Source organism: Balaenoptera musculus, chromosome 19 (assembly GCF_009873245.2).
Source record: "Balaenoptera musculus isolate JJ_BM4_2016_0621 chromosome 19, mBalMus1.pri.v3, whole genome shotgun sequence".
Lineage (NCBI taxonomy): Eukaryota > Metazoa > Chordata > Mammalia > Artiodactyla > Balaenopteridae > Balaenoptera > Balaenoptera musculus.
The window spans coordinates 12056825-12084205 of record NC_045803.1 but is presented as its reverse complement, the minus strand read 5'-3'; the positions used below and the strand labels follow the sequence as shown (position 1 = coordinate 12084205).

The following is a 27381-nucleotide window of genomic DNA, read 5'->3' as shown; positions in this document are numbered from 1 at the left end:
ACCTCTCCTTAGATAATATATATTAAAAAATAAACCTCCAATTCAGGGTATAAAAACAGAGCAAAGGCACTTGGGGGTGGGGGCTGGCCCCCCCCCGGGCAATACTGAGATGGCCCAGGAATGGGGGCCAGATGGTGCCCCCATGGAATGAAGCCCTGAGTCCCCCAAGCAGGAGGGAGAGAAGGCCGAGGCCAGTGGGAGGTTCGGGGGGCAGTGATCCCAGCTGGGCCCCCCTAGGCGTGGCCCTGGCAGCCCGGCTCCCTCTCCTCAGGCCCTTGGGGTTGGAGATGCTGCGCTGTGCAGTGGCCGGTGGCCCTCTCCTTCTTGCGGAAAGGCCTGGGGGGAGGGGGAGATGGAGGAGAAGAAGGGAGATGGAGATGGGAAGAGAGATGGAGAGAAAGAGGAGAGAGATGGAGAGAGAAACAGACAGGGAGAAAGGGAGGGTGGGGAAGGAGCACAAAAGAGCCAGAGAAACAGAAACTGACAGAGACGGACAGATGGAGGGAGGCAGGAGGCAGAGTGGGGAGATGCAAAAGTCAAAGACAGAGGGAGAGAGATGGATGGGGCTGTGGAGCGGCGAATGCCTGAGGGAGCCACTCTGGTCCCTCCTCCCCAGGCAGTGCCTGGCTCCCCCAGTCCCCCACTCACCTGCCTGGGGCAGGGGGCCTCAGGTACAGCCAGACTGGGGGACAGTGTTCTCCCCGAGCGGAGACAGGAGGAGTCTCAGGCGGCAAAACTCCTCCTCCACCTCCTGGTTGGGGGATCGTCAGTGAGAAGGGTCCCTCCACTGAGTCAGCCCCCGCCTCCCCACCCACCCCAAGGCCACCACCTCCAGCTGTTTAATGGTCTCCTCCAGGCTGAGCAGTTCCTCCCGAATTTCCTGGGGCTGTGCTGGGCTTGGGGGGCCGCCCCCTGGGACTCCATCGCCTTCGAGCGGCGGCCCCACCCCGCTGTCTTCCTCCGAGGGGAGCAGGAGCTGCTTCAGGGACAGCACTGGACAGGGGCAAGGGGACAAAGTCAGAGGCAGGGCTTGGGCTGGGATGGGTGGGAGGGGAGGGGTGGGACAGAGGCCAGGGGCCTGCGGGTGGGAGTGAGCTTCCGGTTGGCCAGACCTGCAGAAGGGGCTGGGGGCTGCAAAAGGGGGTGCAGAGGTGAGGCTGGGGCTAGGGTGGGGGCGGGGCGGGAGGGCACCGAGGACGGAGATGGGTCCCGGGAGAGGCTAAACTGAAGGTTAAGGAAGGGGCGGGGCTGCAAAAGAGGGGCTTGGGGCCACCAAGGACAGTGGTGCAGGGTCGGGCCGTGCAGGAGGTGGATTTGGTGCATTTGTTTCTGGCGGCTGGCCATACAGCAGGTTGGAAAGCACTGTTCCGGCTGGCGGCAGCCCTGCGGGGGTGGGGCTGAGCTACCTTTCTGAAGGGCCTTGGCAGCGAGCTGGCCCTCAGGGCCTGGTCTGCAGAAGGGCAGGAGGGCGCTGAAGATTCTCTCCATCCGGCCTGGGTCGGGGAGCAGGCAGGGGACTCAGATCCTGCTGGGCTTCCTGTGGACACCCCACCCCCACTTGGCACCCCTCTATCTAGGCTCACCGTCAGCCGGGGGCATCTCTCGGCCACCGTTGCCGTTCTCAGAGCTGCTGAGCAGGGGTTCACGGGTGCTGGGGGGAGCAAGTGCTGGGTGACCCCGCCGCCCTGGCCCTGGTGGGCAGCAGGAGCAGGGGGACAGAGAACTAGAGGTGGGGAGGCAGGGAGGTCCGGAGACAGAGACAGAGGTCAAGGCTGGGAGACAGGGAGACAGAGAGGCCCGGCTGGTGGAAGACAGAGAGGCCTGGATAGGAGACAGATGGGCCGTGGTAGGGTCGGCGCACGCGTGTACACACCTTCACAGGCACGCGCGTGCACACACACACACACACACGGACACACACATGCACGTGGAGACTGGGCTGGAGCTCAGGTCATGGGGACACACAGGGAAGCTGCCCCCTGCCCTCCACTTGCCTCCCTGGCCCCCTCACCTGCTGGGGCTGGGCCGGTGTTTGGGTCGGGAGGTACGGGCAGGGACCTTCAGGGATCCGGCGGTCTCAGTGATGAGGGCACACCAGCTGGGGAGACAGGGCAGCCCCTGGGCAGTCAGAGCCCCCAGACCCTGTGCCAGGACCTCCCACCCACCCCCTGTCCCCAGAGAACCTGGGCCCTGGGCCTCCTCCTCCTCCACCCACTCTTGGAACCCAGAGCTGCTCACTTCTTCCGCTCCGACACGGTCTGGGCCACCAGCTCGTATATCTGGGCCTCCTGGTCCCAGGTAAAAATGACATAGAAGGCTTTGTGATCTGCAGGGAGAGGGAGAGGTGAGGCTCAAAGCCAGGGCCATCCCAACATGCTCCTGGGGAAGGCCCCCATCATGGTGGCACCTTGTGGCTCCCACAACTCAACTCACCGCCCCCGCCCCCGTGCCTCCCTCCGGAGCCCTCCCTCACCTAAACAGGAAACAAGCCCCCAGTCTGGCTCTACCTATGAGACCCCTGGAACCACTCCCCCCACCATGGCCCCTCACTGGGCTCCCAGCTCCCACCCCTGCTGCCTACAACCCCCAAGAGGCAGCCAGGGCGTCTTTTCAAAATACCAGTTAGAACTGGTTGCTCATCTGTGCAAAAACCTGGGGCAGTTCCCCATCTCGCTCAGTAAAATCCACAACCGGCCTGGGGCCCTGGCCGTGCCCAGCCCAGGGCCCCCTTCTCATAGCCTCGGCCTTGGGCAGAACGCGCGTGCCGGGCTCTGTGGAGGGCTCCTCCCCTGCCTCGGGGACAGCCGCGCCTGGGGCCTCACCAGTGGCCACCTCCCGGGTCATGGCGGAGGTGAGCCGCAGCACCGGCCGCAGCATGGTCTTGCCGTCGGGCGTGGGCGTCAGCGTCCGGCTGTGCGACTTGAGCAGCAGCCGCTCATCCTGGCGCTGAAGCAGCAGCAGGAGGTCGTCCAGCAGCAGGACGTGGACCTCTGCAGGGGGGCAAGGCCCGTGCTCAGCACCCTCGCTTGGCAGCCCCGTCCCGCGGCCCCCCGCCCGCAGCCCTGGTGCTCACCCACAGCCTTGTCCCTCGTCACCCGCCACGTCAGCGGGCCCTCGTGGACCAGCCTCTTCTTGGTGATGTCCAGGTTCTGGAGGCAGGAGGGAGTGATGGTCAGTGAAGGCGAGGGCGGGGCAGGGGAAGGCGTGGATGACCATGGGGTCCGGAGGGGCTGCCCCGCTGGGAATGAGCACGGGGTCAGGGTTGAGGGGCCCCTCTGGCTTCCTGGGTGTGTTATCAGAGAATCCCCAGGGCGGGGCGGAGGGGAGGAGAGGGGAGGGCAGGTGGGCCGGGGGCGGGGCCACCTTGAACTCGCTCAGCATGGGGTCGCTGCTCTGCCGCAGGTGGGACAAATCCAGGCGCCGCTGATAATCCTTGAGCCGCTGGGGCAGGGAAGGGAAGGGAAGTGTCACCGTGACAAGCCAAGAGTTGGGGCCGACCCACAGCGACCCCGAGGGGGACAAGCCGGGGCTCCCGCACACGCGCGCCCCACTGCCCTGGCCCGGGGCCCCGCTCAGGCTCACCAGCAGATCCTCCATGTCGCGCACGGCTTGGTTGACGTGGTGCAGAATTTCCCTGCAGCACTCAGCCGCCAGCTCCACTTTCTCCCGTTCCGCAGGCTCTTCTGCAGGCAAGGGGGAGACCAGCCCCGGTGAACCCCAACCCTGGAAGCTCCCAGTCCCTAGGCCAAGGTTAGAGACAAGAGAGCGGAGGCCCAGCAGCATGGGGCAGGGCCTGCGGCTACCTGTGTTCTGCCCGATGCTCTGCAGGAGCAGCGGGTACTTGGTCAGACGCTGCATCTCCGTGGGGATCATGTCCTTCAGCTGCAGGCGGCGGCACCGGGGACGGCTCTCGGCCTCCTGCGGGGGCGGCAGTGCTGAGGCGGCTCTGCTGCGGCGGGCCTTGGGGACCGGGACGCCGGCCCCCCTCCCCTGGGACCCTGGGGCCCAGACCCCTGCCTCACCTGCACAAAGGCACAGAACCGAGGCTCCTTGCGCTGTTTGGCTTTGAGCTGCTCTAAGGCAAACGACTGGCGGCTGCAGAAGCGGGAGGAGATTTTCTGGAACCAGGAGCCCTCGGTACCATCAAACTACAGCAAGATTCAGGCCAGGGAGGGTGTCTCAGGTGGGATTGGGGGGAGCGGGGCCTCACGTGGGGATGGCAGCCTAGACAGGAGGACAGGTTAGGGGCCCAGACCCCTGGGTCTTGAAGGGGTTGAAAGCTTGAGACCTGGTCTCCTGGGGCCTGGATTTCAGGTCCCCAGCCAGGAGCCGGGGGCGGGGTGAGGGGAAGGGGGTGGCCCTAGGCTGGGCACCCTCACCTGGGCCAGCAGCACATCTCCGATCTCCTCAATGAGGTAGCCACTGTCCTGCCTCCGCTTCATCAGGCGATCAAGGAACAGGGCTGCGGGGAGCAGAGAGGAAAGGGGGTGCTGTCAGGGCCCGTGAGACTGGATGCAGAGCTGGTCGGGAGCTGGTGGGGGGGGGGGTCAGGCTGCAGGTGGGTGTGTCTGATCCATGGGGCCGGTGGGCCTGTCCCTCCCTCACTCCCCACCACGTGCTTGTTGATGATGTGTCCCTAGAATGTGAGCTCTGGGGTTCTGGGGTGGGGTCGTCCCCAGAGCTGGAACAGAGGCTGCCCGTGAGACCAGGCTCCAGGGTTTGTCATCAAGGCAACGAAGGAGGGAGCTGGCAGTGGGACGTAGGGCCACAGCCCTGCACTCACAATGCACCTCGATGAGCTCGTCCAGGCTGGGGAAGATGTTCTGTAGCTCCTCCAGGGAGAAGAAGCCCCCATCCGCCATGGGCTGGTAGAAGAGGTCATATAGCACCCGGAGCATGCGCACGTGGGCCGCCTCTGTCACCAGCAGCTCTGCAGGGCCACCGGGCAGGAGGCATGGTTGGGGAGCGTGCAAACTATGGGGGGGCACTCTCAGAGGCAGGCTGGGGAATGAGGAGGAGGGGACGGGACAGGGATGATTCTCTCGGGGTGGAGTCACTTGCCCCTGAAATAGCCACTGAGAATTCCTCAGCCCCACTGCCTTTCTGTTTTGGCTGGGGCAGCCAGCCAAGGTGACCAATGGTCCCAGTTTGCCCCGCACCATGGTTTTCCCGGCACATGGGATTTTCAGTGCTAAAACTGGGACAGTCCTAGGCAAACCGAGACAATTTGGTCTCCTCACTGCCTGCAGCTGTGTTTTATGTCTAACACAGCCTGCAGCTGTGTTTTATGTCTAACCGTCCAGCAAGTTTTCTCAGGCTCAGTTTCTGGCACAATGACCCCCCCTCTCTGCACAGGTTGATGGCCTGAGTTCCAGGGGCCCCAAAAGTCCCCGGAGACTAAATGTACCATTTTGTGTGTTACGTATGTATATTTTTCTGGTGAGAGAAACCGCTATGCTGTCCGACATGGTAGCCACGAGCCACACACAGCTCTTCAAATATTGCTTGATTAAAATGAAATGCAATGCAAAATTCAGTTCTTAGTTGTACTCACCACACTTTAGGCACTCAACAGCCATTATATGGCGGGTGGTTACCATGTTGGAAAGCACAGGTATTGCATGTTACCATCATTCCAGAAAGTTCTATCGGATAGCACTGCTGATGTTTTGATCAGACCCTCAGAAGGATCTGTGACCCAAAAAGCATTTATCTACTGCCCTAAAAATTCTGAATGAGAACCCTTCTTACTATTAAGTAATCTGTAAATTAACTTCCAAATGAGCTTCCAAAAGTACTGTACGTTTGCCAAACTCCCCTCAACACACAAATGAGTTGAAATCACAGCACAGAATCGAGACAAAAACGATACTCCCATCATCTGCTCAGAAGTAAGCACTGCTAATGTATTGATTATCTTCCCAAACTTTTCTGGGTGGGAATCTTTTTCTCCTCTGAGCGCTGAAGATCACAGTCATAACAACAGCTACATCTGAATGCTCTTACCCTGGGCCCACCACTGCTGAACATTTCACACTAATCTCATCTTCATCTTCATGACAATCTTTTGAGGTAGGAACTATCACTGCCCACATTTCCCAAATAAGGAAACAAAGGCTTACGCTAGAAATACAATTTTATAGACCGTTTCTGGCTCCTAACATCAACACTGTCCTGCACTACAAAAAATTCTTTGGAAATGTCACTTCAACAATGGCCGCATTCCCGTTCCATGGAATATTCCACAATTTACTTAACAAACGGTGCTCTGTCAGAAGCGGGCTGCCTTCAAGCTCTGCCCGGTGTAAGTAACACCGAGACGGACATCTCCCTGCGCCTGTCTGACTCTGCTGGAGCTGGGTTGTGTCCTCGGCCGCAGTGGGTTGGAGGGGGCGGCACTCACCGTTGATGACCTCCTGCCGCTTCACCTGGCTCTTGGGAAGGCTGTGCAGGGTGCCCGGGGGGACGAGCTCCCGCCAGCCGGGGGGCTCTTCTGGCTCCAGCTCTAGTCCCGATCGGCCCGGCTCCCCCTCATCTCCAGGCTCGGGGCTGTGGGACAGAGGCCTCATTAGGGCCCCAGCGCAGGGCATCCCAGAGAGCAGCCTTCAACCCTTTATAGTGTCCAACCCCATCCCCTAGGGCTGCAGACCAGCCCCCAGATCTGGAAAGAAGCCTCTTACCCCTCTCCTGTGACCACTGGAGGCCCTCAGTGACCTCAGCATCTGATACCCAGTTCTTGGTGATTCTGGCAAAGACCCCCCACCCCAGCCTCCCTGACTCTCCAGGCTGCCTCAGTGGATGGGGGGGAGGAGTGACGTACGTGGCTCGTCGGGCAGGGCCAAGCACGGCCGTGGCGGAGCTGGGGTCCATGTCCACGTCGCTCCGGGAGCGGCCCCCACCCCGGCCCTTAGCCCCGAGGCTGCCCCGGGACGGCCGGCGGCGGTCACTCACCCGCAGGCTCTCCGAGCGCCCCAGACGCCCCGACAGCCTGGACCCCGAGGCCAAGGACAGAGTCAGGCAGAGGCCAGGACAGAGATAAGGAGAGACCAAGACAGGGACAGAGACGGGGAGACACCAGGACAGAGATAGACAGGGACAGATGGGGAGAGACCAGGACAGAGACGGGGAGAGACCAGGACAGAGATAGACAGGGACAGATGGGGAGAGACCAGGACAGAGACGGGGAGAGACCAAGACAGGGACAGAGATGGGGAGAGACCAGGACAGGGAGAGACAGGGAGAGACCAGGACAGAGATCAAACATGCAACAGAAGAGAGGAGAGAGTCAGAAGGACCAGTGTGACTTTGGGGTGCTGGGGCAGTGAGGGGGGTGGCCAGAAGGGATACTGAAATTGGTGGAGGAGGGGAGGGGAACCCAGTATGGAGCACAAAACTGACCCCTCCCTTCCCTGAGGCAGGGGGATGGGGACAGAGGCAGGAGTTGAGGGAGGGAAGGGGGATTTCAATACTTAGCTCTTCGGCTTGAGGGTGGCGTGCCCACCCACCCCTCACAGGGGTGAAGGGGAGGGGGTGGCCCATGGGGAGAGGGGAGGGGCTGGGAGAAATGGGGGAGGGGCTAGCCCTCCCCCCACCCAGGGCCCAGGCACCCACCTCTTCCACCTTCTGGGGAGAGAGGGGCACAGGGTCAGAGGTGGACACAGATGGAACCCAACTCACCTCCCCCACCCGCCAAAGGGTCCCCAAAGCAGCGGCACAAGGACAGGCAGGGGGCAGAGCCTGCCCCCCAACTGTGAGGGGGACAGGGCCCCCAGGCACAGAGCACAGAGGGCTGGGGGATGGAGGGAAGGGGCACTGGGAGGCAGGAGCAAGGCGGCTGGGCTGGAGACTTAAAAGAGAAGGGGGAAGAGATGGAAAAGTGCAGGGCAGAGGGTGGGGGCAGAGGGAGAGGGGCCAGGAGGAGCTGAGGGGAGGGAAAGCAGAGGAAGAGGAAGGGGGAGGAAAGGAGAGAAAGAGAGGGAGGAGGGGGAGAGAGAAAATCAGTGAAAAAGGAAGGAGAGGAAGAAGAGAAGGAAAAAGGGAGGAAGAAGGAAGGAAAGGGGAGATGAGGAAAGAGAGCGGAAGAAAAAGGGAGAAGACGGAAAGAGGGAGGAGCAGGGCAGAGTGGAGACGGCTTGGCTCAGGGACAGGCAGGTGCAAGTGGCAGTGCGACCCCCAACACACACCCTCCCTGCACTGGATAAGCCCGGTCCTGCGCCCGGCACCTCCCCTGCACCCGGCCCTGGGCACCTCTCCGTGTCAGCACCCTCCTCTGTGCTCTCCAGGGGCGCTGCAGGTTCCAGGCTGGCCGGGCCCTGCGGGGGCGGGTCCCCCAGCTCGGGGAGGGCATCAACACCTGTGGGGATAATGGGGGTGGGGAAAGCAAGGCTGGCTGGAAGGTCCCTGCCACGGTGAGACCCACACCCTGGGGGCCTCCGTGCCTCTAAAGCCATCCAGTGCCTGGCCGACACCAAGTGGCTGCTCTATACTTCAGTGGGAGGCGGACAGATGGAAAGACCTCTGAGAACAGGGCCATGGGCAGGTGGGGCTCAGTGGGTGAAGATGCTGCAAAACTAGGGTGCCAGCCTCGCACTCGGGGAGGAGACTGGATGCCTCCACATCCATGCATTCTCCCGACGCTCAACTGGGACTTGTGGGAAGAGAAGGTGCCCGTTTAGAGGTGAGGGGACTGAGATTCAGAGCGGGGAGTGACTTCCAAGATCTAACACAAGTCAAGCACACAGCCAGGATCTGAACCCAGGCCTGGCCAAGTATTAGTCTGAGATCCAGAGGGCTGAGGGCCACCCAAGGAGTGTGAGACCTTAAGTTCATGGAGCAGCCGGGCTCACCATCTAAGGGGGGGCTGATTGGTAATGTACTCAGAGAGGGTTCTGGGAAATGAAGCCGTGGGGGCTGATGGGAAACGTAGTCCAGGGAGGTGGGGCAACCTGTCACCAGAATAGAGGTACGAGCTTGCGAAGAAAGCCGTGGAAAGGGTAAACCGAGGGAAGGGGTTGGTTACCAATAACCCTGGTGACCAGGAGCAGGGAGGGCAGAGAACCAAGGGGCCGTTTTGCTGCGGGGCCCGGGAAACTCTCACCTGGTTCCCGGTCAGGGCTGTCCCCAGACAGAGGGTGCAGAGGAACTCCGGGGGTGTCCTGCCCAGGGGGTCCGACATTCCGGTCCCGGGAGGGCACCCCCAGACCTCCCTTACGTTCTGTAAGGCCTGGCTTCTCACCTGGGGAGGCATTGAAGGACAAAGGGGAATATGAGAGTCCAGCAACTCTAATCCACAAAGGCCTGGGGATCCAAGATGCTGGCTCTGCCCCATCCTCCCCATCACCCAGGAGACCCCTCCTCCACCCTCAGAGCCAGGAGTCCCAGCCCCTCGCCCCTCCTCCCTCAGACCTAGTAGGTCCCCTGCCCTCCTCTCTCAGGTCCCCAGGATGGATGCTCTAGCTTCAGGACTATTACCATCAGCCTCAGCTTTGAGGTGTCGAAAGTCTGGGGCTGAAACGAGAGATGGGACCATGAGGTGGGGGCAGCACGGGGAAGTTGGGGCGGGGCCGAGGCTGGGCACCTCACCCTGGGGCTCTCCCCGGTTCCAGCGGGCGGCATCCAGGAAGCTGCTCAGTCCTTTCTTGGTCTTGGTCGGCTCTTCTGACCGCCGGTTCCCCATCACCTATGGAAGGTGGGGGGGAGGAGGGGGCTGGGCATTTCTGTGCCGATGCCGACAAAGAGGGATCAGACCCCAGCGGTGCAGAGTCTCGAGGCCCCCCGGGGGGGGTCTCTGGGGAGGTAAGGGCCGGGTTTGGGCGCTCAGGGAAGCACCTTTTTCCGGAAGAAATTCCTCCCCGACTTCTTGTCCCCACTCTTGGTCCGCACCCCGAGGTGGCGCATGTACAGGGTGATGGCGCTGACCACGGCAGCACTGCGGGGAGGGGACGGTGAGGGCGCACAGACACACGCACTGCCACGCGCACTCCCACGGACGCAGGTGCCCTGCTACCCTCACAGCTTCCCCTCCGCTCGCTTCCCACACCAGCCCCATGACCACTTCCTGCTGAGTATCTGAGCAAAGGGGGGGAGAGAGAGGGTTTTAGAGGATGGAGCCAGAGATGTTGCTCAACGCCCAGGCCCCTAGGCAGGCAGGCCCTCCTCCCTCGGGCCCAGGAAACCAAACTCCCCGGCCTCTCTGCTTCCATCACCTCTTTTCCTCATCGTTAGAGATGGTGTGTCTGTAAGAAGAAGAACGAAGTTTGTGACAAATTTGCTAAGCCTGGGGTCCCTGACCACCCAGCACAACTGTCCAGGTTGCTGTCCCCTTCAAAGCTGGGACAGGGAGAGAGGACAGGCAGACGGGGGGGGGGGTGCTGCTGCTGACGCATCTGGGAAGGACAATCACTGAAGGACAGACTCTCACCCGGGGTCGTGAGAGTTGCAAGGACAGGACCCAAAGCCCAGGCCTGAATGCAAGACCGTGGACAAGACCCGGAAACTAGGAGGGACCCCAAAGCTGGGAAGGGAAGATGCAAAACCAGATGGACTAAAATGCCAGGGCTGGGCCCCAGAAGTCAGGGGAGGAACCCAAACGCTGGGAAATAAACGCTGAAGCTGCAGAGGGAGCCTGGGAACGGAAGGCACGGGGCAGCACAGGGCGCCCTCTGGGCTGCGGAGGGGCTGGTCCCACTCACTGCATCTCCTCCAGGTGGGTCAGCTGCCGCTCGGCCAGGTGCCGCTCCCGGGCCTCATAGCTGGCGCGGTCCCGCCCAACCCAGGCCCCCAGCTGGATCAGCTCCTGCTCCCAGGGCGTCATGCCCATGAGTTTCTTGGAGCGGAAGTCCTCCAGCTGCCGGCTGACGGCTGCCTGCTGGGTCTGCACCACCTCCTGCACGAACTGCCGCTGGACATCCTCGGAGAGGAGATCGGGCCGCGTGCGGTCTGCAGGGACAGGGGCCAGTTCCCTGGGCTGTGACTCCCCTCCCACCCTTCGACTCTGACAGCTATGCTTCCTTGGGCTGTGGTGGCCATGAAGAAGGAAGAACAATCCCGTCCTGGGAGCATGAGAGTGCGGCCTCCCTCCCGGGGGGCTCCTGGTCCCTGCTAGAGAACTCTTCCTCATCCCCAAATCCCCTCTCCTCTCCTTACCAAGTTCAAAGGCCACGGTGGGAGGGACTGACACCCGCAGAATCTGCTCAGGGGAGAGAATGGAGTGAAGGGGAGGACTCAGCAGTGAAGGGGCAGGGACGGGAGGGAGGGGAGGACTCGGCAGTGAAGGGGCAGGGACGGGAGGGAGGGGAGGACTCGGCAGTGAAGGGGGCAGTGTTGGGATCAATGGGATGGCAGCCCAAGTACCAGTGGGTACGATGCTCTGAGGGGAGGGAGCAGTGGAGGGAGGGCCAGGCTGGCACAGGGTCTCCCCAGACCAGGCCGCCCTTCACGTTGCCCTCAGCAGGTTGGAGGTTGGGAGGAGCAGGCTGGCTGTCCAGGGTGAAGGGGACGGGGGATGGGCCCCCTCGAAGGTGTCTCTCACCGCACACTTATCCAGGAAGCTGTGGCAGAAGTCGCCGAAGGCCTTCTTGGCCTCCTTGGGGCCCAGTGAGCCCAGCATGTCCGCGTGCAGGCAGCAGAGCTGGGGGAGACAAAGTGTGACCCATCCTCCTCCCACCCCACCCAAACCGCACTGCCCCTTGGAACGGCTCAGGGCGCAAACCCTCTGTGAAGTGCTCCCTGATGTCCCCCATCCCCGTACCAGGCCCCCGCCTGCCTCCCCAGGCCACCACGGCTTTCGTTAATTTTCTCTCCTGTGAAGTGGTTCTTTGGTCTGTCTTCTCTCTGCTGCTGCTGCTAGTACCACCACCCCCAGCTACAGTAAGCGGGCTCGGTGTGTACCTGACGCTGTGCAAACTCTTTAGCCGCATTACCCTGTTCAGTCATGGGGAGGATGATCGTTATCCCATTTTACAGATGAGAAAACAGCTAGTAAGTGACAAAGTTGGGACTGGATCTCAGGCAGCCAGCCTGTCTCTACTGCTCCCCATTACCTAGCAATACCGTGAGTTACTTGAGGGCGTGTGTGTGTGCGTGTGTGTGTGTGTGTGTGTGTGTGTGTGTGTGTGGCAGGGGGGACGTTCTGATTCATCTGTGTCCCAGACAGGGCCTAGTACACGGCGGCACTGGGCACATAAACAGGAGGACAAGTGGCACTCACTCACTCACTCATCAAGCACTCCTTGAGGTCACCTACGTGGCAGCCCTATGCTGGGTGACACTGGCAATGCTGTGGGGCCTCCAACTTGTCCTGGCTCCTGGGGGACTCTCATCAGGTAAGGGACATGGTCTCAGTGTGCTAAGGACTCGCCCCAGTAATCTATGCCTGCCCCCTCCCCACGCCCCCATAAAGCAAAACTCCATCAGAGGCCAACAGGAAGCAGCCCAAGGGACCACGACTATCTCCTGGCCACTCCCCCAGCCAAGGAGGTGAGGAAACAGCATGAGGACAAATCTCAAAATGCCGAAGGCCATCTGGGTCACCTCAGCCGAACCCCTGGCCAGGCCTCAGTTTCCACATCTGTAAAGGGACACGGCAGTCAGCACAATCCCTGGGCTAAATTCCAGGAGTTCAAGTTCTAGAAACCCTCAGGCTCAGCAGGGGGCCTCCCTTGCCCAGAGGGCCAGAGCCTCCATGCACCAGGGGAGGGGGTAGCCACTTTTCTGGCAATTTCCTGATTGCCTGCCAGTTTTTGAAGCTTTGGTGTCAGTCGATACACTCTTCTCTCTGCACCCCCCCAGGCCTCCCTCCCTGCCACTTCCATCAGTCTCCTTGTTTTCCGGAGGGATCTACCACGCATTTCCAGTACAGAGCAGTGCCCTAGGCTAAGCCCAGCTCCCAGCCTGTGCTGGGCTGCACGGGGTCTTCCTGGGACAGGACCCTGGTCCACAGAGCCCCCTCCAGCCGGTGTCATGGCTTCTTCCTCCCTAAGTCACCTGCTGGGTGCTCTAGACTCTGCAGGTGTCTCCCAGATGGCGTGGCTCTGCATGCACACCTCCCGGGTATTTTCTGCCCGATAACAAGTTTTCCGGGTCATCCGTTACATTCTCTCTGCCTCGTGGGCTGCTTTTAGCAGTTTCCTTGTTTCTGGACCAGAGCCTACTGTGCCGCCTAGACCCGAGGAGGCTAACGGTTTTCTCCCAACCACCAGCTCTGAAGGACTGATTGGTGGCACATGCAGAGAATTTGATTTCCAGAGTCTGGGAAAAGGCGCTGTCACTGATGGGTGACGCTGCCATGGGCACGGAAGGGGGCCGGGGGCATGGTTTCCGCCAGGCTGCTGGATTCTCCGCTGCTCTGCGAGGCTCGGCTGCGCCTGCTCTCCCGGGCTGCGCCCACTGCTCAGAAATTTACGCGGGGCACCTGCAACCTTGTCTGCATCCCGTGGTGGGCTTCCTGGCTCTCAAGCTGTGCGCTCTGGATCCCGCCTGGCTCATCCTCGCTGGTCTAACGCACTGAGCACTGTGGCTGGTCCCAGCCCCGCCCCGCCCCGCCCCGCCCCTCGCCTGCCCAGCCCCGCCCTCACCAGGGGTCCTGGCTCGAACTGCATGGCCACGTGCTGCAGGAGGGCCATGAGGTGGGCCGGGCGCCGCTTCACCTGATCCAGGCTCTGGAACTGGTTGTTTTGCTCCTCGGGGTTCTGGGGGCGGGGATGGGAGTGAGACAGTGGGGAGCAGAGGAGGGGCTTGGGGCTTGACCCTCCCTCTTCCCTGGCACTTCCCGATGGATCCAAGCTGGCAGGTGGGGTGCTGATGGTGTCTCTGCTGTGATGGTGGCAAGTCAGGGGTTGGGGAGAATGTATGAGATTTAATGTTACAGTGGTGGGTGAAGAGGACAGAAATCAGGAGAGATGGAATGAGGATCTGTGCTGTAATTAGGGGGCGGGGGCAGCGATAAAAACTGGGGTTAAACAGGGTGTGAGTCTGTGCTGTAATGGGGGGGGCACTGAGGATGGGGTGAGGGGATGAGGAAGGAGGTACCAGGAAGATTAAAGAAAGAGAGATGGGCAGTGAGAGGAGGCCGAGTGACAGCACCTGAAGACAGAGAACAGGACCTAAGGTGGGAGAGGGGACACTGAGGACGGGACTTGAGAGCTGGGGCCCCAGGGGGCCTGGGACAGAAGCTCTCCCACCCCACCTCCCTCTCACCGTCTTCAGCTCATTCTCAAAATCCTCGTCCTCAGCCCCGATGATGCTGATGGGCACCAGGCCGGGCCGGGGGGGCCCTGGGGCCTGTGGAAGGGGAGGGATGGCTTCAGCCCACAGAGCTCCCCACCTCACAGCCCCCCAGTCCCCTCACCCCTCGGCTCTCTCCGCTCTCTCCACTCACCGCCCCTCGGGCGACGTCTTCGGCCTCCATGGGCTCTGCAGGGCTGGGGGAAGAGGAGGGGCCGCGGTTAGAGGGGTGGGAGGGGGCGGCCCAGGGCGGTTACTCACAGATTCCTGGCCCAGGTGCCAAGGTGAGTAAACAGCCTCCGCCCCCATCCCGGCCTCCACAGCTCAATGGGGCCTCTGTGTGGCGACAAAGAGCCCTTCAGAGGCCAGCCAGGGCAGGGAGCCCAAGGACAGGGAGCCTTGTGGGGTCGGGGCGGGGGGGAAGCTGGAGGCCAGGAGCCCGGGTCCGTGAGAGAGCTGTGGCCGGGAGAGCCTGCGATTTCGGGTCCCCGATGGAGGAGGGGCTGGGGCTGGGTCCTAAGGAGGCAGGGCCTGTGGGCCAGCAGAGGTGGAAAGGCTAAAGGGGAGCCGGGAGGGAGATAACTGGGGCACGGGGGCTCTGCTCTGACCTGTGACAGGCTTGGGGCAGGATGCTGTCTCTGAACCCACCAGCCCTGCTTCCTGTGACAGGAAATCACAATGGCAAATCCCCCAACCCCCAACTCTCTCCACACGAGAAAACCAAACTCTGAACCCTCCTCCCTCAGGACCAAGAGTCCTCGGCCCCACTTCTTCCCCTCAGGGACCTGGCATCTTTCCGGCTTCCATCCCAGAAAACAAGGGATGGTCCTCAGAGAGCCCATCCCAGGGGGTGTCTATCTCTCTCACCCTATGTCCACCTGTCCGGTCTGTCTCTGTGTCTGCCGGCTCGCCTCTCCCCAGCCGCCTCTCATTGAATCTGCCTCATGCCTTTGACTCTCCTCTCCCCGTTTCTTCATTTTCTCTCGCCTTTCCTTCAGACCTGTCTCATTTTCCCACTGTCCCCGCCTCCCCTCTGCTAGGTCCCACCCCTGCTTCTCTTGCTCCGTCTTCCCCCTCAGTCTCTGCCTGTCTCCCCACATCTGGTTCCTGCAGCCACTGTCCCCGCACCTGTCTGCGTCACTGTCTCATGTGCTGTCTCTCGTCTCTCTCTCTCCCATCTCTCGCTGTCTCTCCCATCTTGTCTCCCTTAGAATCTCCACTTCTCCCCACGTCTTCCCACTGACATCTTCTGTGTCCTTAATTAGTCTGACTAATGCCACTCGAGCCCGTGTCAGGTGGGAAGGCGCTGTGGAAACAGGGGTGGGGTGGACCCGTGCGGGGGGGTTCTCCCCACAGCCCAAAGCTATTTATAACCCTAGTCGCTGGAGACCCACCCTTCTCCCTCTTCCACAGGCCTCCTCCCTAGCACTCAATAAATGGCAGCCTGGATTTTGATTATGATAATTAAACAATGATGCTTTCTGGAGTGTCCAAATGCCATCCTATGGGTTCACCCAAGCAGGCCTCATTTTTATTCTTTTCCATAAAGTGTATTTGTTCAACATCCAAGCTTGGGTGACTTAAGATCTGAGTATTGTTAAATGTTCACATAAATAAATTTGCAAAACAAGACAGAAAAATAATAGTAATTTATTATGAGAGCTGAACTTACACCACACTTACAGTGTGCTAGGCACTGCTCTAAGTGCTTCTCACAGAGTAAATCACTGAACCCTCAAAACCACAAGCACCCCATCTATTATTACTCCCATCCGAGATAGAAAACCTTCACCGGGGACTTCCCTGGTGGTCCAGCGGTTAAGACTCCGTGCTCCCAATGCAGGGGGCCTGGGTTCGATCCCTGGTCAGGGAACTAGATCCCGCATGCCGCAACTAAGACCTGGCACAGCCAAATAAATAAATATTAAAAAAATAAAGAAAGAAAGAAAGAAAGAAAAAGAAAACCTTCACCGGGCCATCAGCTGCAACTTCTGGGCTGGAAAGCATGACCATGGACATGGAGGGTCCCTGCTCATCCCACTCAGGGGTGGAAAAGTTTGACAGAGGCAGGGAAGATTCCAAAAGGGCAAAGGTGAGGACACACACATTATCTGAGCATATGTTTACATGCCAGGCAGGCCCTGGAACATGCACTTGATGTGTATTATCTCTTTTATTCCTCATCACAATGATAGGAAATAATAGTTAACACTTAATGTACACTAAATGCCATTAAATACGTGCCAGGAACAGTATTACTGCTTCATAGATATTAGCTCAGTCCTCTCAGTGACCCTGTGAAATCAGTCTTCTTCTTATTATCCCCATTTTACAGAGGAGGAAAGTGCAGCACAGCTCATAAGAGGCAGAGCCAGGATTCCGACCCAGGCAGTCTGGCTCCAGAATTTATGCATTTAACTCCCAGAATGTACGGCTTTGGAGCATGGGGAATCCCCACCCCGACCTTAGGAAACTGAAATCTGAACCAAAGCTGAGACACATCAGGTTTCCCTATGGTGTCTGGGAGTCAGGGGTATGTGGGCACTGTGGCCTGGGCAGGAGTGCAGGTTGGACTCAGCTGCCCCACAGAGGCCTGGGGCTCAGAGAGGATTGGGGAGGGGGGTGGTTGCTTAGAAGGTGGGGCGTCGTCCCACAAAGGCTAGAGAATGATGGGTTGAAGCGGTCAGATGGATCTAAAGGCAGCTGACAAGCCCTGGGGTCCAGCAGAGGGGGTGCTATGTGCATGGGGCTGTGGAGATGAGGGCAGGTTCAGAAGATCTTTATGGGTGGGGGTCCTAGAGCAAAGCGGGCATGTGTGAGGACTACATGGGTGCCTGGGTTCTATGCAGGGCTCAGAGTCTATAAGATATTGAGTGGATGAGCCTGGTCTCCAAGAACCTCTAGGAGCCTTAAAGAACCTAAAATACAGAGTAGTCAAGGTGAGCCCTTGGAATGCATAAGGACCCAGATTCTATCTGACATATGGTGGGTCTACAATGATCCTTGGATAACACAGGATCATAAGTCCTTAAGGGAAAGAAGCCAGTTTACGGGATCTCTGGAGACTTAAAAGGGGACCAGAATTCTATAGGGGAGTGTGGTGGTCCCCGAGACCCAGGATCTACAGGGCCCCGGATTCTAGCGGATGCTATTGATCTATGGAAACCCCACATCTGTAAGGAGCCGGACCTCCATGGGCGGGGGAGCAGCAGGAACCTGGAGGGTCTGTAGGACCTTGTAATTTACATGGAGGGTGGCGGGTCTACACGAGCCCCAAATCATATGCAGGACGTGGCGGGTGTACACCGCCCCAAATCCTACAGGGAACGTGGCAGTGTGCATGGTCAGGGATGCTGGGGAGGACGTGTGGAGTCAGGGTGTGACGCCCGCCGGGGGCCGCGTCCCTCACCTGCTCCGGGTCGGAGGAGAAGCACCACAGCTGCCAGAACCGAAGCCTCCGCGCGCCGGCTCCGGGCTCCCCCACCCCCGCCTCCGAGTCGCTCTAGCCACCCCAGAGTCCACCTTTGCTTCCAGCTCCACTCCTCCCGCCAGCCGCTCTAGCCCGCTCCTGTCAGGCTCCAGCCCAAGAGACTCTACTCCTCCTGCCGGCCGCTCTAGCTCTCCACTGAGCCACGCTGGCCAGATAGGGCCGCTCTGGCCTACCTTGGAGGGCTGGCGTTTCCGTATCTCGACTGCCCCCGTCACTCTCCTGGGCCCCGCCCCCTGCCCCCTGCCCCCCGACCCCAGGCCAGAGTTGGGGATGGTTCCAGCCCCCAGACCAGTGCTCAATCCGAGAACACCGAGTCGCCCCGGCCCTTAGCCCCCAGACTGGGATCCTCACCCTATTTTTCCGCCCTAACTTGGGACCGTTTGAATTCCCAACGCTCGTACATTAATTCTCCCTGCACTGCCTCCCACCCCGCCTCACACTTCCCGCTGGGGCCGCAAAGCAAAAATCCTGGGTTTGAGCATACCTTCCCATCTGACATGCAGTGGAACCTGGAAAAAGTAATTAACTCTCCCTGGGCCTCAGTCTTCCCATCTGTACAATGGGAAAAGATCTCCAGTTCTGTTCCCCTGCAACCCATCTCCCAGGGTATAACTCATGACCCAGAAAAAGACCTTTCCAAAAAATGCTTTCAAACGCATTCTGCAACTTTCAGCTTCACAGCGGCCTATGACCCTGTTATTGTCGTTTTTCGTTTTGGGTGGCTCTAAAGCATGCGGGATTGGAGGACGGCGCTTAGCTGAAAGCACCTGCGAGTTCAAATCCCAACTCCACTCGGTCTCACGATGTATGTGACCTGGGACGAGTCGGTTTTACTCCCTGGGCCTCAGTTTCCCCACCTGTGCAATGGGAGTGATCATCCGTCCTCCGCCAGACAGTTGGGAAGCCTTGACCCCCGGCTCGCAGCCCTCATCTCACCTACTGGGCACTGAGCAAGTATTAGTTCTCCTCTCTTTGTCCCCTTTGACAGATGGAAAAACTGAGGCCCAGGGAGGGGCGCCTGCTGGCTCAGCGGGGCCGGGAGGAGGCCGCTCCACTGCCGGCAGCGCCCAGCCCCCTCCCTCCTCCTCCCCACTTCCCCTAGCAGCCGAGGGAAGAGAGGCCGGGCGGGGCCAGGGATGGTGTACCTGGTGTCCGCGCGGGGAGGTGACCGGCGGGGCGCCCGAGGTCGGGCTCGGCGATCCCGGGCCCGGTGTCCCGGCTCCCGCTTCCTGGCTCTGGCGGGGCAGGAAGTTGGGGCGTTTTTCCGGAGGCCCCCGCCCCGCCGCCCCTCCCCGCTTCCTGCCCGCGCCCCGGGCCCGCCCGGCACCTCCGCCTCCTTCCCCTTCTCGCCGCCAGCCCCGCCCCTCTTTTCCCCGCTCCGCCCGGGACCCGCCCGACCGCTGCCGGCTTCGTCCGTCTGCCCGTCCGCAGGGCGCGGGTTCCACCTTTCTCATATATGCCTGGCGTCGGCCATCACCTCCCTGGCGAGGCTGGGGGCCCTGCGTCCGCCTCAGTCTGCGCAGCAGTCGCCCCTGCTTTCCGTCTCTGTGTGTCTCTTGGTCTTCCTCTCTTTTTTTTTTTTTTTTGCCTCTGTGTGTTTCTGTCCGTGTTCCTCTCTTTGTGTCTGTCTCTCTTTTTCCGTTGAGGTCTTTCCCTCCCGCTAACGGGCCCCTGCTTCTCCCCGTTGTCTTTTCAACTCTTTGTCACTTTCTCCCCCAGAGCCTTCTCTCCCCATCTCTGGGTCTGGATCTTTCTGCATCGCCATCAGTCATTTCCCCAACTGTTGCTTTCCCTGGAGTCTTAGGGGTCAGCCTCTCGATGTCCATTTTTCTATGGACCCTTCTTTCCTTCCTATCTCTTCCTGCTGTCTCTCTGTCTCTCTCTCATACCCTTTCTCCTCAGTGTCTTTCAATTCACTTGCTCTGTCTCTCCACCATTATCTTTGTCTCGATTTCCCTCCCCTCTCTAGCTCAGAAACTCTGTATCTCTGTCCCTCTCTGTCAACCGCCTCTGGATTTCCCCACCATCCCCAGTTTAGGGCCACAGACTCTCCAAATCCCACTTCTACAAGGCCACTCCCAGAGAGCAGGTGTGGCCATGGTCAGAATTTGGTACCAGTCTCACCAGACAGTCTACTGTGTCTTTGGGACTTAAATATGCATAAGTGAATATGGTTATCTGGGTCCCCTCTGTGTCCCCCTCTGCTCAGGCACATGGCCTGGGTTGGGGCCCTTCCCAAGACACTTCCTGGTTCTTTCAGGGGACAGCCAAGACTGGCTACCTGGTCCCAGGTGTGGGGAGTGGTCAGGAGCTGGGGGAGGAGGGGGCTGAGGTCCTGGACTTCTGGGTCCCAGAGGAGGAGGGGGAGTGGTCCCCATGAGATCTGTGACTCCTGCGAAGGTCTGCAGTTGGGAAGGATTTATTATCACTAAGTGGCCATGACAGAGCAGGGAGGGGGGGAGGTGACACTAATGAGGCTGCTACAATCAGCTCCCCTAGAAGCAGCGACTAAGGGCTCATTACCCGCTGGATGGGAGGGGAGCCTGGGAAAGGCAGTAAGGGGAGGATTGAGTTAGGGTGTGGGGAGGGGATGAGGACGGTCTAGAGGGAAGAAGAGTAGACACTCCCAAAGGGGAAGTTGAGTCAGGATACTCCCAGGAGAGATTGTGAAAAGAGAGCGGGTTCCAAGGAAGTGGGGTGAGACACGGTTTGGGTGCACAGCCGGTGGGGCAGCCCGGCTGGGTCACGGCTTCTCCAGCTGAACATCTCCGATGTGGAGGCTGCCCACATCCTGGTAGGTGCCCTGGAGGCCCCGGGAGATGTCCTCGTACATGGAGCAGTCATCGAGGTTCAGGCCCTGGGGTGGAAACGGGGTGGTGAGCCTCCGGGCCCTGACGCCTGGGTCCCTGCTCCCGGCCAACCTCAGGGAGGGGCCCCGTAAGAGCCCCGCCCACCCCACAGACACGCACCTGCCCCGCACCTGCCCCCGCCTTCCACTGACCTCATAAAGATTTTCATCTTCATAGTCATCCTGGACATCTGCCCCGAATTTCATGTTCTGCCACCGTTTCTGTTGGGGGATTGGGATCCTCCGTGAATGGGGGGAGAGAATGTGTTTTCAGACCCTCACGGAGGCCAGGAGGTGCTTTACCAGAAAGGGTAAGGGACATGCCCAGAGCCACATATCCTGTAAGTGGCAGGTCTCTCTGGGTCCAAGCCAGTGTCCTTTTGGCTGTCACCACTGCCTGCTCTTCTCCACGAATAACAACAGCAATAATAGTAAATGGCTGTAGTTGCCCCGCGGCCTAAAGAGAGACTGGTGCTGGCCAGAGACTCTGGGAGGACACCAGCCCCCATCTTCCCTGGCCTTGGCTACATCTGGAGGCACTCCTGGGTAGAGGGGGAGAGTTGGACATCTCTGTGGGGGGGCGGGGAACGTGAGGACAGCCCTGAGGGGAGACTGAGCCAGGACGCCCCTCCGGGCCCAGCGCCATGTGAAATGCTTTCATTATATTAAATTCCTGACCCCCTCACAGCCCCTGTGAGGTGGGTGCTGCCATTCTGTCAAGTTTTAGGCGGGACCCTCGGACTCAGGGGGCCGCTGGTCCCCGGCGTGGCTCACCCTGAAGAGCAGCAGCGTCCCAGGCACCACGGCGCAGATCAGCAGGATGATGCCCTCGGCTGTGATGATGTTGTTCTTGGTGCCCTCCCCCATGTCCAGGAAGGGCCTGGGGAGTGGCTCTGCGAGGAGGGAGCGCTGCTCAGAGCCCAGCCCCTCAAGTCCTCCCCTCGCCTCCTGGCCACGCCCCCATCGAGGCCCAAGACCACTGAAGTCCCCACCTTGCAGGTGAGAAAATCAATCAGCCGCTGTGCCGTGAGCCGGGGAGTGAGGATGCCCGAGATGCAGGAGCTGCAGGCACTGGCTCCATCCCACCCCCCGTCACAGGTGAGGAAGCCAGTGGCCCCAGCTGTGGAGTGATGTGCACTCACCACGCACGCGGAGGTAGGTCCCACAGGAGCGCTGGATCTTCTGGCCTTCCTTGACTTGGCACCTGTACATGCCCCTGTGGCTCTTGTTCACCTGCTGGATGATCAGCTCGCCCTTGGGGCCCAGGCTTGAGAGCTCCATCATAGGGGGCCACGTGGAGTTGCCTTGGAGGATGCGCCACCACGTGACGTTGGGGTTGCTGCCATTGTGCCTGCACAGGAGGCGGACCTCGTCCCCAATGCTCACCGTCACCGATGGTGGGCCCCAGTCCACCCACAGGGCCTGGCACCTCGGGCCTGCGGAGAGGCGAATGCGTGAGGGACCGTGAATGGAGACACAGGCCCAGCCCGGCCCCTGCCGCTCCAGCGCTCCTGGCTGTGTGTGTGCATGTGTGTGTGGCGGGGGTGTGTGCAGAAGAGTGTGAGTGACACACTGCTGGGGGTCCCCACTCGCCTCTCCAGAGCCACCTCCTGCTACCCTCTCCATACCTGCTCCGAGCTTCGGCCCCACGGAGCTCACTGGCACTTGGATAGTTGGGTCCCTCGTGCTAGCAGGGCCCCTGGCCAGGCAGCTCCTTCTAGAATCAGTTTGGGCATCACCTCCTCCTGCAGGCCTTCCTAGATTATTTTCTCACCCCAGCCCCAGCCTGGCCCCATACCTGGCGCTTTATATATTGTGTATAACTGTCCCAGAACCCTTAGAAGTCAGTTCTCTCATTATTCCATTTTACAAGTGTGACAGCTGAGGCCCAGGGCAGCAGGAGTGGCTCAGGGGTTCGAACCCTGGCCTCCTGGCCCTGGGCCCCTTCCTGCCAGTTTGTGAGCCTGTCCTGCCCTGTGACCCTGGGCCCGCCCCTCGTTCTCCGTTTGCGTAACTTTGTGTGTGTCAAGCTGGGGGCCGGGGTGAGTTCAGCGTTTGGGCTGGGCTGGGCGTTAGGGGAGGGCCTCAGCTACGTGGTTGGCGGGAGGGGGCTGGGTGGCCCAGGCTGGGGAAGCCCCAGTTCTTGTGCCACTATCCCCCCCACGCCCCCCCCCACGCTGCCCCTGGGCCAGTCCACATGGCTGTCTGTGGCGGGAGGAGGAGAGAGGTGGCGGAAGAGGCAGCAACCTGAGGGTCACGGACTCCAAACTCAGCTCCCAGTGGAAATTTGGGGTGACTGGCCACCTCTCTCAACTCCTCGCTCAAACGGGGTGGTTCACAGCCCTGCCAGCTGGCATTGCGTGGGAGGGGAAGGGGGAAGGTCACTGGCCACCCCCCCCAGCACTGAGAAGGGCTTCCCTATGCAGGGGATGGTGACCGGGATTCCAGGCAGAGAAGGAGAAAGTTTTTTCTCCCCTGAAGCTGATTACTACCCACAGTCCCCTCCCTGCCCCCAGCTCTGGAGCTCAGTCAAGGGCAACCTTAGTTCCTTATTTTGATCTGGGGGGACGAGGGGGTGCCCTGCCTCCCCCCACCGGGGGATGCTCCTTCAACTTCGCTGAGCCCCCCTCCAGCCTCCCGTTGGCCTGCTTGGGACAGTCAAGCAGATGCAGTTTCTACGGGGTCTTTTCTAGCCCCCCTCCTGCCAGCTCCTCTCCCGTCCCCACTGCCTGGGCCCTCTCAACAGTCTCCCAGTCCCCCCACCACCTCCCCCAAGCACCTGCCTGTTGACCACGTACCCAGGCCAGCAGCGAAGATCAAGAGGAGAAAGGTGGAGGCATGCGGGGTTCGGAGGGCTCGGGGACCCCCAGGCATCTTCTCCCAGTGGGTTGTTTTGTATGGGTTGCAGCGGCCCTGGGATACCAGATCCCACCTCGGCCAAGCCCCAAACCCCGCCCCACTTCCTGCCCAGCCCTGCGGAGATGGGCTCCACTGGCCCCACTGCTGGGTCCTTTGGTTGTCAGGCTGGGGGCAGCCCCTGCCGGGAGGCTTCAGGCCATGAGTGGAGAGGAACTGCTCCCTGCACCTGTGGCCGCCACAACTCCCCCGAGAGGAGGCTGCTTGGGTAGGGGGAAGAGGTTGGTTTAAGGCCTGGTTCGTCACTGGAAAGGAAGCCCGAGGGAGCCGGAGTTTGGGGTGCCTGCTGCGCACAGGTGGTCAGGGGACGGGGGTGGTTCCGAGCCTGGTCTTTGCCTCTCACTGGCCTTGGGCAAAACTTGTCCCCTCTCTGAGCCTCCGTGTCCTCCCTTCTTGGGGTTGGAAAAGAGGATTTAAAGAGGTTGTGCATGCACAGCACTGAACACAGGGCCTGGCATGTAGTAGGTGCTCAGTAAATGTTAGTTACTATTAATGCTCATGGGGAATAAATGAGGCAGGCCCACCAGCTCCGTGACTAGGTGGTGGCTTCCCTTTCCAAGATTTGGCATTTTTAATTCAAGAGATGAGGATAAAAATATCTCCCTGATGTTGTGACATAAGTTGATGTTCCCGACACCCAAAGGGCCACGAAGGGCTCTTTCCTGGTGTTCTTTCATTTCAGCCTCTCCACAAGTGGGCAAGGTAGGCCACCCCCCATTTTGCAGGGGAGGAAACTGAGGCCATCACAGAGAGGGAACACCATCACTGTTACTTGCCCAGTTTATACAGTCTGGTGGTGGAGCAGGGATTCCAAGTCACTTATGTGTGACCGGCTTCCTTTGAGCATTATTGTAGGTCAAGTGGGAGGAAAATGAGGCCTGAGGGGTGGGGGAGGGGAATGACATTTAGATGTTTGTGAGCAGTTAGGGGACCATCTCATACATGCGCGCGCGCACACACACACACACACACACACACACACACAAGGAGACACCATGAAAAAATTCATGGCAGGGAGATTTTTGGTAGCAAAAACTGGGAAACAGACGAAAAGTCCATTTACAGGAGAAGGGATGCATAAATTGAGGTATAGTCAGTCAATGGAGTAGCACACAGCAGGAGAAGAGGCCGAGCTTTGCTTGTCAACATGGCTGCATCTCAGAAACAACAAGAAAATGAGAAGAAATGTACTATGACAGGATCCGGCTGACTTGTTTTCAAAAGGCAAAACAACAGCATGTGCTGTTAGGGACACATGTGTCTACAGTAAAGGTGTAAACGCACGCAGGGGAGTGATACCCCACTCCTGAGAGGGCTTACCTCTTGGGGAAGCAAGGAGGTTGCGACTGGGAAGGATACGCAGAGGGCTTTGTCTGTCTTAGTTTTATGTCGTTTTACTTTTTAAGCTGGGTGGTGGGTTCATGGGTCTTTATTTATTTATTTATTTATTTATTTATTTATTTATTTTTGGCTGCACAGGGTCTTCGTCGCTGCGCACGGGCTTTCTCTAGTTGCGGCGAGCAGGGGCTACTCTTCGTTGCGGCGCACGGGCTTCTCATTGCGGTGGCTTCTCTTGTTGCGGAGCACGGGCTCTAGGCACGCGGGCTTCAGTAGTTGTGGCTTGAGGGCTCTAGAGCGCAGGCTCAGTAGTTGTGGTGCCATGGGCTTAGTTGCTCCGCGGCACGTGGGATCTTCCCGGACCAGGGCTCGAACCCGTGTCCCCTGCATTGGCAGGTGGATTCTTAACCACTGCGCCGCCAGGGAAGTCCCATGGGTCTTTTTTACACTATTATGTATATATACTGTTTTGCATGCTTGAAGTATTTTGTAATTAAAAAAAAAGGTGCAACTGTCACCCACACAGAAGAACATGGGCCTCAAGAGTTCACACCTCCTGGGTTTGAATCTCAGCTCTGGTCATCTGAGCCTCAGTTTCTCCTCCTGTGATCTGGGCATAACCTCCCTACCTGTGAGGCTGTAAGAATATCACAGTGTGCTTAGGACAGTTCCTAGGACACAGTTCCTCTTCTCTGGCCCTCGGGCCTTCCCTCCTTCCCTCCAGGGACCCAGGTGTTCTGTTGGGCCCCTCTCTGTACAGCAGGTCATTAGCCCCTCTGTACTAAAGTTCTTCCTATAACCCCCATGTAGGAAGAAGTCTGGATCCAGACGCTGCAGCCCTTAGGAATTCACCTCCTTCAGCATCCTTCCTGGCTGAGCCAGTTTCCAGGCCCTCGGCTGACCCCCAGTGGCTGGAGGGGCGCAGCCGCCGCATTGCAGGCCCTCTCAGGCTCGCTGGCCTGTCTGGGCACCTCCACCTCCCGCTTACCCAGCACCCTGGTATCTGGCACTGTGTGAGCAAACCGGACGCTTGGCATTGCATTCCCAGGACGATTCTGGGAAATATCTTCATCCTCAATCAGCAAAAGAGGAAACTTAGGCCCCAAACAAGGAGTGACTGGCTCAAGGTCATGCCCAGGAGTGTAACCCTTTGGGCCTCATTTTCCCCACTTCTAAGGGACAGTGCCCTGTAGTGGCTAGAGCCCAGGTCCAAATGCTGGCTTTGCCACCTCCTGGCTGTGGGACATCAGGCAAATTACCCAACCTGTGACTTATCTTCCCCATCTCCAAACTGCGCTTTTTGGCACCTACTTCACAGAGTATTAAGTGATATATTTATAAAGCACCTTGCACGTGGTAGGCTGTACTCCAGTGTTTATTCAGATCTGATCTTCCAGCCCTGACAACTTCCAGGCTGGCGGGAAATGACACCTTCATTCCCCACTGGGTGTAGGGGACTCTTTGGTTTGATATTCTTTCCATTTTGAACATCTTGGTCCCTCAGGTGTGCTGCTTTGAGCAAGACACGGCATCTCCCCGAATCCCTCAGGTAGGAGTAAGCAGCTTTACAGGCAGCAGCAGAAAGCTGAGGGTAAGTTGCTCAAGGTCGCACAGAATTTTGGGCAGCGTTGGAATTTGAACCCGTCATTTGGAGTTCAAAGCCAGGCTTGGCACTGGAAGGAAATGGGTTTGATCTGAGGAGTAACTTGGGATGGGGGAACCTCAGGGGTCTTGGCCTAGCAGGCTCAGGCTCAGCATCTTAGTTTTCCCCAACTGGGAGGTGGGCCAGGTCTCATGGGGTGGTAAGGGGACCCTTCCAAGGCTTAGCACCTGCCTACTGGAAGCCTTTTGTATCTCCCACCTGGACCAGAAGACCATCACAGGTGGAGCTCCCGTCCCATTAGTGCAAAGAGCCAATCACCATGCAGAACTGTGCTGGGGGGGCGACACCACCAGGGCCCTGGGAACTTGGCCTCTGTGCAGGGGCCACGCCCCTCCCTCTGGGAGGGAAGTAGCAGCCCCCCTGCCAGCCGGGTCCCTACTGCAGCTTCAGCACCGCATCCCATGTCTTGGGGCAGGTACAGCTAGCTCCGTCTTACAGCAGGGCCCAGGCCAGAGATCCCCAAAGCGAAGGCTCCCGTGTAGGTCAGGAAAAGGACGTGCATACTAGGCAGGTCACCTTGGGCTGGAGGCACACAAAGGACCACCCCGAGTGACGGCTGTCACTTCGAGAGAAGCAGCACCTGAGCCCCAGGACCCTCCTGTTTTGTTCCAGCAGGGTCCAAGGCTCCACGTGGGGCCACTGCTTGAACTTTCAGTTTCTTTTTCTGAGAACCGCAAAGCCAAGGTGTGGGAGAGGAGCGAGGGCCCCTGGGCCTTGCACCAGCATCTCGCCCACTTGGGGCAGAACCGTGTGAGCCTGCAAGGCCAGGCCTCAGGTTTCCGAGGCTGTTGAGCACCACAGCCATGCAGGAAGGCCCCGGCCCCTCTCCTTCGCAATGGAAGGGAAGTGCAGTGCAGTGCTCCTTCCTCTTGCCCGGCCACCCTCCAATCAAGAGACCCAGAC

At 59.5% G+C, this 27381-nt stretch overlaps 2 protein-coding genes across 4 annotated transcripts; both read right to left on the bottom strand.

Annotated features, from left to right (window-relative positions):
- Positions 1–11: 11 nt before the first annotated feature.
- On the bottom strand, positions 12–18990 carry ARHGEF1 (Rho guanine nucleotide exchange factor 1). Of its 3 annotated transcripts, none has more exons than XM_036834697.1 (31): positions 18859–18990; positions 14378–14420; positions 14197–14280; positions 13575–13688; positions 11531–11629; positions 11146–11188; positions 10692–10938; positions 10206–10235; positions 9829–9928; positions 9583–9679; positions 9472–9507; positions 9098–9235; positions 8248–8353; positions 7612–7623; positions 6821–6988; positions 6404–6549; positions 4784–4930; positions 4380–4462; positions 4023–4148; positions 3804–3918; positions 3583–3683; positions 3364–3441; positions 3074–3149; positions 2823–2990; positions 2239–2326; positions 2012–2098; positions 1584–1651; positions 1407–1493; positions 830–993; positions 649–751; positions 12–336 (listed from the first exon to the last, which is right to left on the bottom strand). In XM_036834697.1, the coding sequence occupies exons 2-30, from the start codon at positions 14405–14407 to the stop codon at positions 668–670; spliced, it is 2922 nt and encodes a 973-aa protein (XP_036690592.1). In that variant the 5' UTR covers positions 14408–14420; positions 18859–18990; the 3' UTR covers positions 12–336; positions 649–667. The 3 variants fall into 3 exon arrangements, with proteins under 3 accessions (XP_036690592.1, XP_036690590.1, XP_036690591.1); XM_036834695.1 differs by lacking the exon at positions 18859–18990 and adding an exon at positions 17633–17765; XM_036834696.1 differs by lacking the exon at positions 7612–7623 and having other exon boundaries at positions 18859–18958.
- Positions 18991–20113: 1123 nt separating this feature from the next.
- On the bottom strand, positions 20114–23484 carry CD79A (CD79a molecule). The gene is made up of 5 exons (XM_036834203.1): positions 23360–23484; positions 21704–21997; positions 21336–21454; positions 20715–20783; positions 20114–20570 (listed from the first exon to the last, which is right to left on the bottom strand). Exons 1-5 carry the CDS (start codon positions 23433–23435, stop codon positions 20457–20459), a joined length of 672 nt encoding a protein of 223 aa, XP_036690098.1. The 5' UTR covers positions 23436–23484; the 3' UTR covers positions 20114–20456.
- Between the last annotated feature and the right edge of the window lie 3897 nt (positions 23485–27381).